Below are 18,549 nucleotides of genomic sequence, written 5' to 3'. Positions count from 1 at the left end.
ATCGTACATTTTAAATGCATGTATGTATGGTATGTTAATAATATTTCAAAAGAGCTGTAACAGAGCGAGAGTGGGAGAAATAATGTCTAAAAATGTTCAAGCTTGGTGAAAAACAGATTTACTGAATCCAAGAAGCTCAGTAAACCCTAAGCAGGATAGATCCAAAGAAAACCACCCCAGGCACATCACAGTTACATTGCTGAAAACTAAAGATAAAGAGAAAAACTTGAAAGCAGCCAGAGAAAAATGCCTCATCACAGAAAGGAGAACATTGATATAAATTAATGGCTGACTTCTCATCCGTAACGAAAGAGGCAAGAAGACAATGGGATGATATCTTTAAAATGCTTAAAGGAAGAAACTCAGCCTGGAATTCCATATCCAGCTAAAATGTCCTTTAAAAATGGAAGGTGAAAAAAAGACTATGTTTATTTATTTACTTATTTATGCGTGCATGCATGCTGCATTGGGTCTTAGTTGTGGTACATGGGATCTTCCGTTGTGGCACATGGGCTTCTCTCTAGTTGAAGTGTGCAGGCTCCAGAGTGCATGGGCTCTGTAGTTTGCAGCACACGGGCTCTCTCGTTGAGGTGTGTGAGCTCAGTAATTGTGGCACGGGGGCTTAGTTGCCCTGTGGCATGTGGGATCTTAGTTCCCTGACCAGGGATCGAACCCGGGTCCCCTGCATTGGAAGGCGGATTCTTTAGCACTGGACCACCAGGGAAGTCCCTGGACTAAGTGATTATTTAAGATCCCTTCTAGCTCTGAAATTCTGTGACTGCAAATCTAAGAATTCTCACTTTCCATCATTGTGGTACATGTAAAGATGTCTGAGAGCCTTTCTCTCTTGTCTCTTTGGCAGATTGCAGTTCTCTGGCAGAAATGAAACCTGATCAAAATCTGTTTTTCCATCTTGATTTCATCTTAGCTTCTATGCTCTGTAACAGTAACAGATGGCCAGAAAATGTTTTCCCACATTCTTGAAGTGGAATAAATAGCAGGCTTCCATTAGCCTTTTCAGCCACCCTTGGACTCAGTGATGTCATCCTCTATTAGGAGCACAAATGCTGAATGAAATTTGTACCAGGGGTTGTTGGATGGTTTCTGATTAGATCTCAGATCAGTGGTTTCTTTGGTTGAGTAGACTCCACAAACCTCCCCCACGACTGGCCCCATGGGTCACCTTTTCACTTATTCTTTGTTATTATAAAATGTGGACAATATCAGTTGAGGAATTCTTACTGCATTTTTGTCTTTTTTTTTTTTTTTTTTTTTCGTTACCCGGGCCTCTCACCGCTGCGGCCTCTCTCGCTGCGGAGCACAGCCTCCGGACGCGCAGGCCCAGCGGCCACGGCCCACGGGCCCAGCCGCTTCGCGGCACGCGGGATTCCCCCCCGGACCGGGGCACGAACCCGTGCTCCCCGCACCGGCAGGCGGACCCCCAACCACTGCGCCACCAGGGAAGCCCCTTACTGCATTTTTGAGAAGCTGGTAAGGTAATAGCCATTTTTTGTTGACTCCTAAAAGTAAATTGATAAATTAAAAAGCAAATCTATGTTATATCATTATTACTGTTATGGGAGAACAGCCTGTGGTGGTCCGGCATAACCCGCCCGTACTGTCAGCCGTCCTTAGAGCATAAGTAAAGAACTCTTGGTTTTGTGTGTTCAGTTTTTGATGATTACTTACTAACTTACTTGCATATTTGATCATAGAGATGATGGCACAGTAACCTGTGTGGTCTCTTGTCAGTGTCTTGGTAGAGACTGGGCATTACTGCTGGTATGGTGGTGACTTAGCCCTGGGCATACTTAAGAAAGATTTTATTAATCTGATTTGTTTGACGAAGTGCAGAAAAGTTTTTGATGGAGTTACACTATAACTTTACCCCCCCAAACAGATTTATTCTTCTTATACAGGTTAAGCAGTCCATGGTAGGTTGTAAAAGGGAAAAAATGTCCTCTAACCATTTCTGAGATAGCTTATAAATTCATTCTGTGCCAGATGTGTTTTAGAGGAACATATTACTGAGTGAAAATGTTACTAGAAGTAAGACAGTCCAGTGAGCAGAGCTGGGTTCATGCTTTTTCTCTGCCTCTTCCTGCCCTGTCACCTTGGGCAAATGACTTCACATCTGAGCCTCATGTTCTTCCTCTTTATTTTTTTTAACATCTTTATTGGAGTATAATTGCTTTACAATGTTGTGTTAGTTTCTGCTGTATAACAAAGTGAATCAGCCGTATGTATACATGTATCCCCATATCCCCTCCCTGTCCCACACCTCTAGGTGGTCACAAAGCACGGAGCTGATCTCCCTGTGCAGCTGCTTCCCACTAGCTATCTGTTTTACATTTGGTAGTGTATATATGTCAATGCTACTGTCTCAGTTGTTCCAATTTACCCTTCCCCCTCCTCGTGTCCTCAAGTCCATTCTCTAGGTCTACGTCTTTATTCCTGTCCTGCCCCTAGGTTCATCAGAACCATTGCTCTTCCTCTTTAAAATGGGGATAATGATGCATACCTCATATGGGGTATTGCGAAGACTAATTGAGATAATGTGTTTAAATTCCTTTTCAGTGACTGGTACAAAGTAAAATGTTGTCATACTTTTTTATTTTTTTAAGGCTTGAAAAAATGAAAAATGACATTTATTTTATATGGAACTGTAAATAGAGTTAGATTTTGCATAGAATACAGTATAGAAGTTAGATGTATGCTACCTATTTAATACAGTCACTCTGAGAATGTCAGTGCTAATAAGCGGTGTAACTTATTCATTTCATTTGAAGTATGTTCTTCTTTTTTTCAGAGAGAAACATACTTGAAAAAGTACCTATTACTTTTTTTTCTTGAAAATAACTTTTTATCAGAAGGAAAAGTAGCTTATCTTAGTGATTCTCAGCTGAGGTGAGGAGGTGGGGTCTTATCAGAATCTGTGCAAAGGAGAGGGGAGACACACAGTCCTCAAAACTAATTTTATGTCTTCAAAAATTATTATCTTTAAGACTAATTCTTCTGATGGATGCCCTGCCCCCATTTCTGAGCTGAGGTGGCTTCCCTGAATACTTAAAGAGTAAAGGAAGGGTTGCTGGGAGGAAATAATTGTAATATCTTATTTTAGATACAAAAGGGGCTTGAAAAACAAAGCCTGCTGGTACCTAGTGATTACAAATAACATTGAGTTCTGTCTTCTGCTTTCCTTTCCTTCCTTCAGGACTGTGTTTCCTCCAGTTTACTCAGGGATGTGCACTGTATCTTCCTTTACTTTCAGTTGTTGTTGTTGTTGTTTGGCATAGTGGAAGTGTTTAAGGTGTTCATTTTTCCCTTTCACACCCAGTCCTGTTTCCTAGTAGGTGGCCCTTCTTTACAGGAAAAGAGGAATTCTCTTTCCCTCTGTGGCAAGTTAGTTTTCAGAGAATAGGAGCCATTTTAGAAAACTTGTTCTTTTGGTTCCTAGAATAAAATTGATTCATACTCAGTAAATGTTGATTAATTTTTTTTAATGAATTAAAATCAGTAAAAGTATGTGTAAGGGTCTGGGATTTTATTTTATCCTATTTAGAAGCTAACAGCCTGCTGCAGTTCGTGGTTGCTGGCAGAGCACGAGGCTCCTGGGTCAGAGACAAAGGACTTTATTACTCATGGCCCAGCAAGCAGCATAAACACAGGTTTGCACTAGTTCCCCTTGCCCCCACAGGTCCCATGGGTGTGGTATGAACAGGTCCCGATGGATGCCTGTACATGTGTCGTAGGACTGGAACATTGAGCTTGGGGAATCCACTGCTTTTATAGTACGTGGTACACAAGCCTGCTCTTTGCCCTGGAGGGGGACATTACTTCATCCCTCAAAACGCTTTGCAAACAGAATCCTGAGAAGTGGCCTGGGTAAGGAGCAGTCAGGGTCATGTGTTTTGTGTTTTTCTTACCCACCAAGACATGTAGGAGTGTGAGAGACCCAATGGGAGGAGTAGCTCTCTCAACAGGAAGTTTATACAGTAGGTTGTTGATAGAAATCTTAGGTAGATTTATTGTGAAATACTTGCCATACTGAAAGGTATAGAGAGTGATATAATGAATAGCCATACAGTCACCTCCCAACTTGAGAAATAAGCATTGTCCATACAGGTGACACTTGCTGTGGTCTCCTCCTCTTGTCCCATGAGTAAGCATTTCCCTGAATTTGTTGTTATCATGGCAGTGCATTTCTGTGTACCTGTTAATATCATACAGTACTGTGTGTTTATAAACTTCTAAAAATTTTTTTACTATCATTTAAAAAATTGTTACAGAGCCCTTTTACATAGTATTGGGTTGGCCAAACAGTTCGTTCGGGTTTTCCGTAGCACTTTACTGAAAAACCTGAATGAACTTTTTGGCCAACTGAATACCATGTTAGTCACTGTAGGGGAAAATTGTAAAGATAAAACTCTTGCCCGTCATGATGTTATGGTCCAAGGAAAGCCACAAAGACTGAAAACATAGCTTAGTAAAAGGAAAGGATATGTGTGAAAAAAAAGTTGGTAAACAACATATAACTCTAAAGTCAGCTATTAGCATCTAATATATGTAAGGGCTAAGTATAGTTACTGATGGAAGGAGAAATGGAATTCATTATTGGGGTAGAAAATAGTGACTATGTGAGGCAACAACAGTGAGAACTTACATGGGTGAGATTCATCTAGACAACTTGTCATACAGGAGAGGGGGTTACACTGTGAGGCAATGGCCTTAAGTTGATCCAGCCAGAAAGATGAGAGAAGGGAGCTGGGAGTAGTCAGTCAACAGGGCAGTTAGCTACGAGGTATGTAGGCCCAGCATTCTGTCAGGGAACCATTTTATTAGGAGGGATGGCTAAGACTAAGCCCCTGATCAAAGGGCTCAACATCTAATTGTGCAGCAGTAGTTACACATGGGAAAATTAGAGAACACCCTAAGACCCTCTCTGATTATGACCTAAATGTGTGTTACAGATTCCAGGGATGTAGAAGGTACGAGTTTAATGTGAGTTCAAGCAGCTAGGGAAAGAAAGCCTCAGTGAGAAGTCTGGAGTTGGGCCTTGAATGGCAAATTGTGATAAGGGTGCTCCAGGAAAAGGAGTGGGTGGCAAGAGCACATGAGCAAAGACGAGACAGTGACTGTGGAAAAGGGAGAGGATGGGCCTGTGTGCATTGTTTATGTCCAGGCCCCTTGATCTGTAGAGTTTCCCATGGCCTGGATTTTGCTGATTGCACACTTATGGTGCAGTTCAGCAGTTTTCCTCTGTATTTCCTGCAAATTAGCAGCTGGACCCAGTAGCGTGATGAGATTCAGGTTCAGTCCCTTTGGCAAGTCTGTAAGTGGTTGTGTGTTCTTTTGTCACATCAGTAAAGGTAGGTGTAAGGGTCTGGGGTTTCACTTTACCCTACTTAACAAGCCCATAATTAATCTGCTACTGTTTTGTATTCTAACCTCATAGAGCTCCCTCTTCTGCTGTTTCAAATAGTGTTTAAAAAGTATAATGGCTTGCTTTCTGAGATATTCTGGTCTGTTACCCCCCAACACCCCTGCCCCACTTTTATTTGGACCATCTCTTTTCTTCATTTCTGTCTTGCTCAGTTTTGATTCCTCTCCCAGCAGTACCCTGTCCTAGGAAGGAGCCTTGGTTAGTTCCATGAGTTTATAGGGTTAGATTGCTTCAGCTCCTTTGGGCCCCTTGCCCCAAATCCCTCCAGTTTCAGTTGCTATTCTCAAATTGGCTCACATTGCTTTTCGCTGAGTACTTGGTTATCTTGGGGTTCTTCTGTTCTCTGATCTGTCTGATGCCCTATTGTTTTCCTCTGTGTTGATCTGCACAGCTGCTTATAGAATTCATGTCTTGTGGCTGTTAATGTTTTTTCCCTGCCTGCTTGTGTATGAGGGTTTATGAGGATGCTTTATCTTCTAGTTTTGTTTTAAATGTTATCCATGGGTTTTTTAGTTGCTATCTAGTCCTGGTTTTATATGGAGATTCAGATATATCAAAAGGCTCTATTGCCACTGCTATAGCCATTTCTCCAGAATTCCCATTGTAGGTTCTTGAGTAGAAAGATGACACAGTCGAGACAGAATGAAATGTCTCACCTAACATCTTTTTAAAAAATAATTAATTAATTAATTTTTGGCTGCATTGGGTCTTTGTTGCTCTGCATGGGGTTTCTCTAGTTGAGGCAGGTGGGGGCTACTCTTCGTTGCGGTGAGGGGGCTTCTCATTGCGGTGGCTTCTCTTGTTGCGGAGCACGGGCTCTAGGTGCACGGGCTTCAGTAGTTGTGGCTCATGGGCTCTAGAGCGCAGGCTCAGTAGTTGTGGCGCATGGGCTTAGTTGCTCCGTGCCATGTGGGATCTTCCCGGACCAGGGCTCAAACCCGTGTCCCCTGCATTGGCAGGTGGATTCTTAACCACTGTGCCACCAGGGAAGTCCTCACCTAACATCTTACATGGCGTAGAGACAGTGTGGCCATTAGTCCCCATTTGTTCTTTAACTTTCTCTTTTCTCTAAACTGAGAAGTGTTATTTGCTATAATGCCCATGTGCAGATTTCTGTGGAAATAATAGCTTCTTATCATCACTCTTTTCAGGTTCACTAAGAATCTTTCCCCGGACAAAATCAATTTGAGCACCCTGAAAGGGGAGGGTCAGCTGACCAACCTGGAGCTGGATGAAGAGGTTCTACAGAATGTGCTGGAGCTTCCCACCTGGTTAGCCATCACTCGGGTCTACTGCAACAGGGCCTCAATCCGGGTGAGAATGGGGGTCAGAGTGCTGCTACTCTCTTTGGACAGCAGGACTGCCTTCTTGAGGGGTGACTCCCACAGCCCTGAGTCTTTGCTTTCCTCTTTCAGATCCAGTGGACAAAGTTGAAGACACACCCAATTTGCTTGGTAATGGCCTTTCTTGATTGCAAGTAATCAAATGGGGATGGCCGGGGTAAGGTTTTAGAAGATCTGAGAGAAGATGGGGAGGAGCCCTGATGGGCTGTCCCTTTTGGGAGTGTGGGTTCTTCTGTCTGGCTTGCGAGCTTCTCTGTGAGACAGACTGACTATTGTCTGGGCTTTTTCTGGAACTGCTGTGCAACATAGCAGTTAGCACTGAGACACAAGACCCTGGAGTCCTGAGTTGATTTTGTTTTATTTTGATTTTCGTTTTTATTTTAAAACAAGTTTTGCTGCCCAGGTTCTACCTTTACATTTCCTTTGGACTCCTGACAGAGGAAAAATTAGAAGTTTAGTTCATGTTGACTGTTGGGTGATTATCAGCGGAAAGCCCTCCAGGAACTGATTGATACATATCTTTACCCCAAAGACTGGAGTCCCCAGGGATAGTAATATCTCGGTAACTTGGATATATGTTTTCTTTTTCTGCTGTGAGCTAATCCCATGCTTGTCATGGAGTTCTGCTGCTAATGGAAATGGAAGGCGGAAGATGAGGGCTCTCTTTGTATTTCAGTTTGTTCATTCATTCATTCGACAGACATTTATTATCTGCCTACTGTGGGCACAGCCCTCGACTAGGTATTGGAGCACAGAGATGGATAAGACACAGTCTGTGCTGTGTGGGATTTTGTGCAGATGCTTAGCTCTCTGTGGCTTTTATTTCAGTGTCTGGATAAGGTAGAGGTGGAGATGAAGACATGTGAAGAGCCTCGGTCCCCCAATGGACAGTCTCCTATTGCCCTCGCTTCAGGGCAGAGGTTAGTTGCTTTGGGTCCTATTATTTCCAACATATTAACTGGTTCGGATCACCTTTTAATTAAAAAATAAAAACTTTATTATGGAAAATTTCAAACATGCACTGAAATAGAGAGAATAGTGTACTGAACCCCCATGCACTGAAGATCTAACTTTCACAATTCTCAACATTTTACCATTCTTTTTCTACCTTTCTTCTGCCACTTTATGTGTGTGTATGTGTGTGTGTTCGCACACTCTGTAGTTCTTATTTATCTATTTATTTATTTTTGGCTGTGTTGGGTCTTTGTTGCTGCACGCGGGCTTTCTCTAGTTGCGGTCAGCGGGGGCTACTCTTCGTTGCGGTGTGCGGGCTTCTTATTGTAGTGGCTTCTCTTGTTGCAGAGCAGGGACTCTAGGTGCGAAGGCTTCCGTAGGTGTGGCACGCCGGCTCTGGAGCGCAGGCTCAGTAGTTGTGGTGCACAGGCTTAGTTGATCCACGCATGTGGGATCTTCCTGGACCAGGGCTTGAACCTGTGTTCCCTTTGTTGGCAGGAGGATTCTCAACAACTGCACCACCAGGGAAGCCCCACTCTGTAGTTCTTTTTTTTTTTTCACTCTGTAGTTCTTGAAAGCAAATCCCAGGTGCCATATCATTCCACTTGTAAATACTTCTGTATTGTGTGTCTTTAACAAACAGGATTGAGAAGAAAGAAAAAACCCCACAGTACTATTATCACAATTAATAGAATTAATAGGGATTCCTTAATATCATCTAATACTTACTGCATATTCAGTTTTCCTGAATTGTCTCTGAAATATTTTTTTACAATTCAGTGTGGCTCCACAGAGCTCCACACCTTATATTTGGGGATATGCCTTTTAAAGCTCTTTAGCTCTGAACAGTCCCCCATCCCTACACTTTTTTATGTATCATTTGTTCTTTGTAGAAACTGGAGTATTTCTTCTAAGGAATTTCCCACATTTTATATTTTGGCTGATTGTGTCCTCGAGGTGTCGTTTTAAATGTTTCTTGTTTAATCTGGTCGTTAGATTTAAAGGCTGGATTTGATTCATTTGTTTGTTTGTTTTCTTGGTAAAAATACTTCATGAATGGTACCACGTATTTCCTACTGTAACGTAACGGGAGGAACATAATATTCCTTTGGTTAGGATTAATCAGTGGATTCAGATGATGTTGGCCTGACTTGTCCGTTATGATAAGTTCCTCATCTACCTCTTACCTCATGGTTTAAGGACCATTGATGATGGTTGTCTGTAGATCTATTATATCATTGTAGGATAGAAAATAGAGATTTTATAATTCTTTTTTCCTATTGCATTTATTAGTTGTGATTTTCTATAAAGAACTTTCTTTCACCAACTATTTGAAATACAGTTTGTACAGGAATGTCAGGATAAATGCTGGATTCTTTTTTTTTTTTCTTAGCTGTGTCAGCACTTAGTTGTGGCACACGGGGTGTTTGTTGAGGTGTACAGGATCTTTCATTGCAGCGCGGGCTCTGCCTTGCAGCACGGGCTCTGCCTTGCAGCGCATGGGCTTCTCTCTAGTTGTGGCGTGCAGGTTTGCTCTCTCTAGTTGTGGCGCATGTGGGCTCTGCAGTTTGCAGTGTGCGGGCTCAGTAGTTGTGGCATGCGGGCTTAGTTGCCCCGCGGCATGTGGGATCTTAGTTCCCCGACCAGGGATCGAACCTGCGTCCCCTGCATTGGAAGGCGGATTCTTTACCACTGGACCACCAGGGAAGTCCCTGTATTTTTTATTCATATACTGAATCTTGGTTCCTAACTACAATAATATAATAAATGATTTACTTTTTCAGTAGTTTCAAAAAATAACAAAACCAGTATTATAACTATCGATGCGACTACTGAATGCAGTAGCTTTCTTTGTGTGTATGTGTGTTTTAACCTTATGATATATCCTATTAGGGATGTATTGTCAAAATACTGTGTTTTAGGGCTTCCCTGGTGGCGCAGTGGTTGGGAGTCCGCCTGCCAATGCAGGGGACACGGGTTCGTGCCCCGGTCCGGGAAGATCCCACATGCCGCGGAGCTAGGCCCGTGAGCCATGGCCGCTGAGCCTGCGCGTCCGGAGCCTGTGCTCTGCAACAGGAGAGGCCACAACAGTGAGAGGCCTGCGTACCGCAAAAAAAAAAAAAAAATACTGTGTTTTAAAATTACTTGAAATCATTCTTCTTATGGTTGGATACCAATTTGACATACAGAGGCATTCATTTGTTTCATTTTTTTTTTTTAAACAGTATAAGAGCAGTTTTAGGTTTAAACAGTAGTATTAAGAGCAAGGTACAGAGGTTTCCCATATACCCCCTGCTCTCACACATGCATAGCCTCCCTCATTATTGACATCCCCCACTGGAGTGGTATATTTGTTACAATAGATAAACCTACATTGACACATCAGAATCACACAAAGTCCATAGTTTACATTAAGGTTCACTCTTGGTGGTACATTCTACAGGTTTGGACAAATATATAATGACCTGTATTCACCATTATAGATTCATACAGTGTATTTTCATTGCCCTAAAAATCCTCTGTGCTCCACCTAGTCATCCCTCTCCCTGCCCCAACCCCTGGCAACCACTGGTCCTTTCACTGTCTCCATAGTTTTTCCTTTTCCAGGATGATTCCTTCTTTTTAGATTGCCTTCTTTCACTTAGTAATATGCATTTAAGGTTCCTCCGTGTCTTTTTAGGACTCTATATCTCATTTCTTTTTAGTGCTGAATAATATTTCATTGTCTGTGTATACCACAGTTTATTTATCCATTCACCTATTAGGGCATCTTGGTTGCTTCCAAATTTTGACAATTATGAATAAAGCTGCTATAAATGTCCATGTGCTGGTTTTCCTATGGCCATTAAGTTTTCAACTCCTTTGAGTAAATACAAAGGAGCATGATTGCTGGAGCTGTGGTGAGAGTATGTTCAGTTTTGGAAGAAACCACCAAACTGTCTTCCAAAGTGGCTGTACCATTTTGCATTCCTACCAGCAGTGAATGAGAGTTCCTGCTGCTCCATGTCCTTGTCAGCATTTGGTGTTGTCAGTGATCTGCATTTTGACCATTCTGATAGGTGCATAGTGGAATCTCATTGTTGTTCTAATTTGCACTTCCCTGATGACATATGATGTAGAACTTATAAGACGCATGCTTATTTGCTATCTGTATATCATTTTTTGTAAGGTATCTATGAAGGTCTTTGGCCCATTTTTTAATTGGGTTGTTTGTTTTATTGTTGAGTTTTAAGAGTTCTTTTTATATTTTGGATAACAGTCTTTTATCAGATGTGTCTTTTTCAGATATATTCTCCCAGTCTGTGGACGGTCTTCTCATTCTCTTGACCTTGTCTTTCACAGAGCAGATTTTTAACTTTAATGAAGTCCAGCTTATCCATAATTTCTTTCATGAATAGCGCCTTTGGTGTTGTATCTAAAATGTAATCGCTATACCCAGGGTTATCTAGGTTTTTTCGTATGTTATCTTCTAGGAGTTTTATATCAGTTTGTTTTAAATTTTTAAATTCTTTTTATTTTTTAACCTATGTAAAATTACATAGTTCCAAAGTTAAAACTATAACACAAGGCATGTTATATGTATGTATGTTTGTATTGTCCCCACTCTGTTTCTTACACAAAATGTAACATACCATAAACACTTTCCACATTGCTTTTTTCTTTTAAAAGTATATCCTGGAGAGCACTTCATAGAAGTATCTAGAGAGATATTTCTTATTCCTTTTTGCACCTGCAAAATACTCAGTATATTTTATAGTGGTGTCATTGTTCATATAGCCAGTTCTTTGTTGATAGACATTTGAATTATTTCTAGGGTTTTTGCTGTTACAAATAGTGCAGTAATAAATGACCTTGTTCGTAAGTTACTTAGTATTTTTCCAGCATATTTTTAAAAACAGCTTTATTGAGGTATAATTCACATACTACAGAATTCATCCATTTAAAGTACACAATTCAGTAGTTTTTAGTGTATACACCATGTTGTGCAACCATCATCACAATCAATTTTAGAACATTTTTATCACCCCAAAAGAAACTCTATACCTATTAGCAGTCACTCTTCATTCTCCCCTGCCTTAGCCTTAGGCAACCATAAATCTGCTTTCTGTATCTATTCTGATCATTTCATATAAATGGCATCATATATTATATGGTCTTTTGTGATTGGTGTCTTTCACTTAGCATAGCGTTTTCAAGGTTCAGCTATGTTGTAGCATGTATCAGTACTTTATTCCTTTTATGGCTGAATAATATTCTATTGTGTGGATATGCCACATTTTATTTATCCATTCATCAGTTGATGGACATTTGGTTTGTTTCCACTTTTTTTGCTAGCATATTTTGGGATAGATTCCTGGAAGTGGGGCTGCTGGGTCAAATAGCAAATGCATGTATAATTTTGATAGATGTTGCTAAATTACCCTCCATAAGGATTTTGTAATTTCGTGTTACCACCAGCAATGTTGTAAGAGTTCTTGTTTTCCAAGAGCCTTGCCAATAGACAATATTTTCAAACTTTAGGCTTCTTTTTTTTTTTAATTTATTTTTTTAATTTTTGGCTTTGTTGGGTCTTCGTTGCTGCGCGTGGGCTTTCTCTAGTTGTGAGTGGGGGCTGCTCTTCTTTGTGGTGTGCGGGCTTCTCATTGCGGTGGCTTCTCTTGCTGCAGAGCATGGGATTTAGGCGTGCGGGCTTCAGTAGTTGTGGCACGTGGGCTCAGTAGTTGTGGCTTGCGGGTTTTAGAGCGCAGGCTCGGTAGCTGTGGCGCACAGTCTTAGTTGCTTTGTGGCATGTGGGATCTTCCCAGACCAGGGGTCGAACCCATGTCCCCTGCATTGGCAGGCGGATACTTAACCACTGCACCACCAGGGAAGTCCAAACTTTAGGATTTTTGTCTAAAGATAACACACGGTATTTCTGTGTAGCTTTTTGGTAAGTTATATTGGAGTACACAAATAAGTGTATAGATTAATGATTCTTTACAAGAAGAAACAGACCACTTCCAGAAACCCAGAAGCCTCCTGCACCTTTCCTAGTCATACAAACCCTCAAGGATAACTTTATCCTGATTTTTAACACCACACGTTAGTTTTCCCTATTTTTAAAGTTATATAAATGTAATCACAAATTATGTCATCATTTGTGGCTACATACTTTAGCTCAACATGATGTTTGTGAAAGTCATCCATGTGGTTACATGTAGTTATCGTTCATTCATCCTCATTACTGTATGTTATTCCATTATATGCCACAATTATCCATTCTGTTGTAGATGGACATTTGATTTGTTTGCAGTTTCTGGCTATTAAGCATACTGATGCTACATTGAACTGTTCTCTTTCATGACTGTGGTGGTTGATACATGACTCTATGCATTTGTTGAAACCCTGGACGTGTACACCACAAAGAATGATCTTTTCTATATGTAAATTAAAAATATGTAAGAAAAAAGAATAGTGATGCTATGAACGTTCTTATACATACCTCTTGGTGAACATATGTACACATTTCTGATTTGTATATATCTAGCAGTAGAGTTGCAGGGTCATAGGCTGTGCATATGTTCTGCTTTAGTTCATACTGCTGGAAAGTTTTCCAAAGTGCTTGTACCACTTTTCCCCCTGGCAGTGTTGCTAGCACTTAGTATTGTCTCTCTTTCTATTTTAGCCATCTAATACGTGTGTAGTTGTATCACATTATGATTTTAGTTTGCATTTTTTTTGAGGATTTGTTTATTAGAATTTAAAATATCCTCTTTCACAAAGCATTGATGTATTCTGCCCATTTATCTTTTTTTTTTTTTTTTTTTGTGGTACGCAGGCCTCTCACCGTTGTGGCCTCTCCCGTTGCAGAGCACAGGCTCCGGACACGCAGGCTCAGCGGCCATGGCTCATGGGCTTAGCCGCTCCGCGGCATGTGGGATCTTCCCGGACCGGGGCACAAACCCGTGTCCCCTGCATTGCCAGGCGGACTCTCAACCACTGCGCCACCAGGGAAGCCCCTATTTATCTTTTGGGTTATTTTGGGGGTTATTTGTCTTTTTCTTATTAATTTGTAGAAGTTCTTTATACTGGAAACAAGTCCTTGGTTATATACGTGTATTACAAATATCTTCTCCTACTATGTGGGTTCCCTATCACTGCTAATGTTACTTTTTTGTTGACCAGAAATGATTAATTTAACACAGTCCTTTATATCTATTTTTCCCTTTATGGTTAGCACTTTTTTTTCCCTACGACATTGTCACTTTTGTCATAAATCAAGTGACTCTCAGTGTAGTTTTTATATATGAGTGAGGTTGAACATCATTTTATGTTTAATATCTATTTGCATTTATTTTTCTGTGAACTGTCCCTACTTTGTCCCGTTTTTATTGGGCTCTTGGTCTTTTTCTTCTGAGTTTTTTGAAACTCTTTATACATTAGAGATATTAGCCCTTTGTGATATAAATTGCAAAGTTTTCTTTTTCCAGTTTGTAATTCCCAGACTTTTTTATCTCTTGTAATGAGAACTGTTTCACCTACATGTTAAGAATGTCTGTGTTTTCCACGTCCTGAAGGACTTTAAGGATGGCCTTTGTTCCTCTCCCTGCTGTTTCTGCCTCTCACTATAAAGCACAGCTATGCTCTTTGGGATAGATTTGACAGGGCAGAGGTGGGACTGTTCTTGACTAGATTTCACAGTATTAGACCTCATGCTAACCTGGCTGTACTTCTTTCCTCTTTTCACTACTTTTGCAGAGTATGTTCTGTCTTTGAAGATATTATGGAAACCTAGTGTTTCCTTTCTGTTGTTATAGCTCTCCTCACACAGACAATATTCAGTATTTATTCAGGTAGTTTGTGGACTGTGAAAATATTTTTTCAATTTATTCTTTCTAACCAGAGATTGTTTCCAGGTCAACTCTTTCTTTTATTCCATTCTTAAAAAAAAAATCTCATCGGAAAGAGTACTACATCGTCATAAAAATTTTTAGAAATGTAAAAAATATAAAGCAGAAATGGGAGAAGAAAATTTTTTTAAAGTCATCCACAGTTCGGGCTTCCCTGGTGGCGCAGTGGTTGAGAGTCCGCCTGCCGATGCAGGGTCCACAGGTTCGTGCCCTGGTCCGGGAAGATCCCACATGCCGCGGAGCGGCTGGGCCCGTGAGCCATGGCCGCTGAGCCTGTGCGTCCGGAGCCTGTGCTGCACAACGGGAGAGGCCACAACAGTGAGAGGCCCGCGTACCGCAAAAAAAAAAAAAAAAAAAAAGTCATCCACAGTTCTAGCATCCAAAGACAGGCATTGTTAAGAGTCTTGTCTTATGTCTTCCAGTATAAAGAGTATGCCTACAAATTCCCTGGCGGCCCAGTGGTTAGGACTCGGCGCTTTCATTGCCAGGGCCCGGGTTCAATCCCTGATCAGGGAAGTAGAATCCCGCAACATGCACGGCATGGCCAAAAAAAAAAAAAAAAGAGTATGCGTCAAATCTCATATGATCCTGAATGTTGGTCTGCCTCGTTTGTTGTAGTGAGTATGGCTTTGCCGAGAAGGTGGTGGAGGGGATGTTCATCGTCGTCAATTCCATCACCATCAAGATTCACTCCAAGGCCTTCCACGCTTCTTTTGAATTGTGGCAGCTCCAGGGCTATAGTGTGAACCCCAACTGGCAGCAGAGTGACCTCCGCCTCACCCGTATCACTGACCCCCGCCGAGGAGAGGTGACAGCCCTGGCATTCTGAGAAGGGAGAATGGGGGGTTCAAAATAGGACTCATTCTTAAAGGATGTTATTCCTGCTTTGGGGATTTCCTCAAAGTCTCCCCCATTCTTGGGAACCCAAAAATCCCTTCTGTCCAGTGTTACTGTTACATCCTTTCCTCAATTATGGATCTCTGATCCACTGCTTTCTGTGGGTAGGATCCCAGCTGAGAATGGTGGGGGTCTCTGCCTTGCCAGTCTTTTCCCCTTGGACTTCCTGCCTCTTGATTAATTTCATCCACAGAATTAAGGGATTTAACTTTCTTTCCTTCTAGGTTTTAACATTTAAGGAAATAACTTGGCAAACACTTCGAATTGAGGCAGATGCTACAGACAATGGTGATCAGGACCCAGTCACCACTCCACTGAGGCTTATTACCAACCAAGGCAGGATCCAAATAGCCCTCAAGAGAAGAGTGAGTGTGTTCTCTGTCCTCATGAAAACTTCCATCTTTTATTCTCCCAGATAGCATGGGAGATGGTGTTTCCTCCTCTTTGAGTGTTGCCCGCCCCTGGAATGACATTTGAAAGGGGAGGACCTGCAATTCAGTGTTGCACTGTATCTGCTAATGAGGAAGCATTTCTACCACCCTGTCATTTTAATTTTGAAAACCACGATTTTTACCTGTATATAGGGACACATAGGCAGTTGATCATTGCTGCTTCTTGTTAATCACAGAAAATTTTAGTAGTTTTGTAAGAAATTGACCCTCTACAGTGCTTGATACTTTCGTGTATTGGGGATTGAAAAGCCATCCCTGCAATTGGTTGGGCAGTGGTCACTTTGAGTAGTTGGGATGGTACCAGATGTTGAACCCTGTGTTCTATGTGACCCCTTCAGACCAAAGATTGCAATGTGATAGCCTCCAAGCTGATGTTCCTGTTGGATGACCTGCTCTGGGTGCTAACTGACTCACAACTCAAGGCTATGATGAAATATGCAGAATCACTGAGTGAGGCCATGGAGAAGTCAGCCCAGCAGAGAAAGAGCCTGGCCCCTGAACCTGTACAGGTTAGAGGTGAAACAGAGACCCTTGGTGGCAGTGGGGAGATGGTAGGCCGGACCTAATTCACACCTCCACCGTATGTGGAGCCTAGACTTTATTAGGCTTATTTGGGGGAATTTGTCATTCACTTCTGTAGGTACATAGGCTTTGCCTGTGCCTCTGATTTATTCAGTTATTCTGTTCTTTGGGTGCCTCTAGTGTGTTAGGTATACAGTGTTAGCCACTGGAAAGCCTCTTGTTCCTGTCCTTGGAACTCTTGCTGTCTTAAAATATGGACTATAAACAAGTTATTACAATATGATGTGATAAGTGCTGTAATAGAGGTAAACACTGTGCCATGAGAGCACAAAGAAAAGGGATCCAACTACCTGGGCTGAAAGAGAGCATTTAGGGAAGACTTCCTGGAGGAGGTGTTTTAGCATCAGTCAGCTAAGTTCTAGGGGGGTGGGAGCTTAGAAGGCAATTCAAATCTCAGAACAGGACTCTGACAGTTACTAGATTAATTATAATTTGGCTTCTTGGAGTTTGGGTTATTTAAGTGGGATAGACCTACATGAGATACCAGGCGAATAGTTATGAGAAGGAAGGGACACCTTGTCAAATTGTGGTTTTCTTCAGGCTGAACTAAAGCTTAAAGAAAGCCAGCAAGGAGGCTGTCTGGGTCTGGCTTCTTGTTTCTCTCTGTCACATGTAGATCACCCCACCTGCTCCCAGTGCCCAGCAGTCCTGGGCCCAGGCGTTCGGTGGCAGCCAGGGCAGCAGCAACAGCAGCAGCAGCCGCCTCAGCCAGTACTTTGAGAAATTTGATGTGAAAGAGTCCTCCTACCATCTGCTCATCTCCCGCCTGGACCTGCACATTTGTGATGATAGCCAGTCCCGAGAGCCAGGTACCCCGTGAGGCCTAAGCCTGTGCAGGGTAGTCCATCACCGCCTGGAGCTCTGGGCAAAGCTTGGGGATGGAAGGCTGTTTTCAAGACTCTGTGGGGTATTTGTCTGACTCCCCTTAATCACAGGCCTTCCTCAGGCCTCTGTGCTCCTGTGGCAGCTCTCTGTCAGCAAGTGCTCTTCAGCTTTTAGGATGCAGCAGAACTACCTGTGAGACAGTAAGACACAGGAGCTGGGCCTCTTCCCAGCCCCCACTAAATCGGAATCTTCAGGGGTAGAGCCCAAGCAGTGTATATTTTTTTTTCCCTCCCCAGAGTCTTTTGGGCAATGCTAACCACTGGTATAAGCTTTCAGGAAAGTAAATTCAACTATAGGAAACCTCAGAATTTTCAGATCTTTGAGTCAATTTAAATAGTTATTATGTATAAATGTGTTCTTCCCAAGCAGAGGGGTTATGGTGTGTTCTTGTCATGCTTTTTCATTCATTAGAGCAATTTTTTTTTTAACATGGTGTTCCCTAAATCACATATTAATTTAAACTGCATCAATAGAAGTGTGGGTTCCAGAACTCTGGAAATTCTTCTCTGGCACCTTTGTAGACTCCATTTGGAACTCTAAGCCTTGTTTTTGATGCTGTCCTTGAGGACATTAACAAAGAGAAAGCATCCCAGGAAGGGTGTGCAGATTGTTTAATGCTATGGAAACCATAGCATAGCAGGAAAGAGTTGAAAGACACAGGGATATTTCATATGAAAAAGAGTAGACACAGGATATAGGAGAGCCATCTTTAAATAAAGAGAGGGCATTAATGCAGAGTGGAGTGGTTGTTAGGAAAGTCAAGCCCAGAGCCCTTCAGACATTGCTTTTATTTTGTGGTGCTCTAAGCAGAGCATAAACAAATAGCACCTGCTTTTTTGGCAGACATCTCTGCCCATTTGAGACTCACTAGAGCAACTGGTATTAAGTACACATACGCATTTATTCAGAATGAAAAAATAATTGACTCATTTCTTTCCTTCATGAGCCTTAGGGAAATCACTTCACCTCACTGAGTTTCTTCATTTGTGAACTTAAGTTAAATCATATCTTACTCATTTACCTCATAGGTTGTTATCAGGCTCAAATGACATAATATACTGAATTTGGAGGACATTAGTCATAGGCCAGTATTAGGTATTATT

General features: G+C 41.8%; 1 protein-coding gene across 3 annotated transcripts in view; it reads left to right on the top strand.

The window, feature by feature from the left end:
• BLTP3A (bridge-like lipid transfer protein family member 3A) overlaps positions 1 to 18,549 on the top strand; it is a 57,130-nt gene that overhangs the window by 13,689 nt on the left and 24,892 nt on the right. For 2 of the 3 annotated variants that reach the window (XM_019949756.3, XM_019949755.3), the window contains exons 2-8: positions 6,595 to 6,757; positions 6,859 to 6,897; positions 7,615 to 7,706; positions 15,249 to 15,438; positions 15,752 to 15,892; positions 16,318 to 16,488; positions 17,178 to 17,370. In XM_019949756.3, the coding sequence (XP_019805315.2) occupies positions 6,595 to 6,757; positions 6,859 to 6,897; positions 7,615 to 7,706; positions 15,249 to 15,438; positions 15,752 to 15,892; positions 16,318 to 16,488; positions 17,178 to 17,370 (989 nt within the window). Of the gene's footprint in view, positions 1 to 6,594; positions 6,758 to 6,858; positions 6,898 to 7,614; positions 7,707 to 15,248; positions 15,439 to 15,751; positions 15,893 to 16,317; positions 16,496 to 17,177; positions 17,371 to 18,549 lie in introns of all 3 variants that reach the window. The other variant, XM_033864387.2, reaches the window with a different exon arrangement.

Source organism: Tursiops truncatus, chromosome 10 (genome assembly GCF_011762595.2).
Source record: "Tursiops truncatus isolate mTurTru1 chromosome 10, mTurTru1.mat.Y, whole genome shotgun sequence".
In the NCBI taxonomy this organism is placed as follows: Eukaryota; Metazoa; Chordata; class Mammalia; order Artiodactyla; family Delphinidae; genus Tursiops; species Tursiops truncatus.
This window is presented reverse-complemented; position numbering and strand designations above follow the sequence as displayed.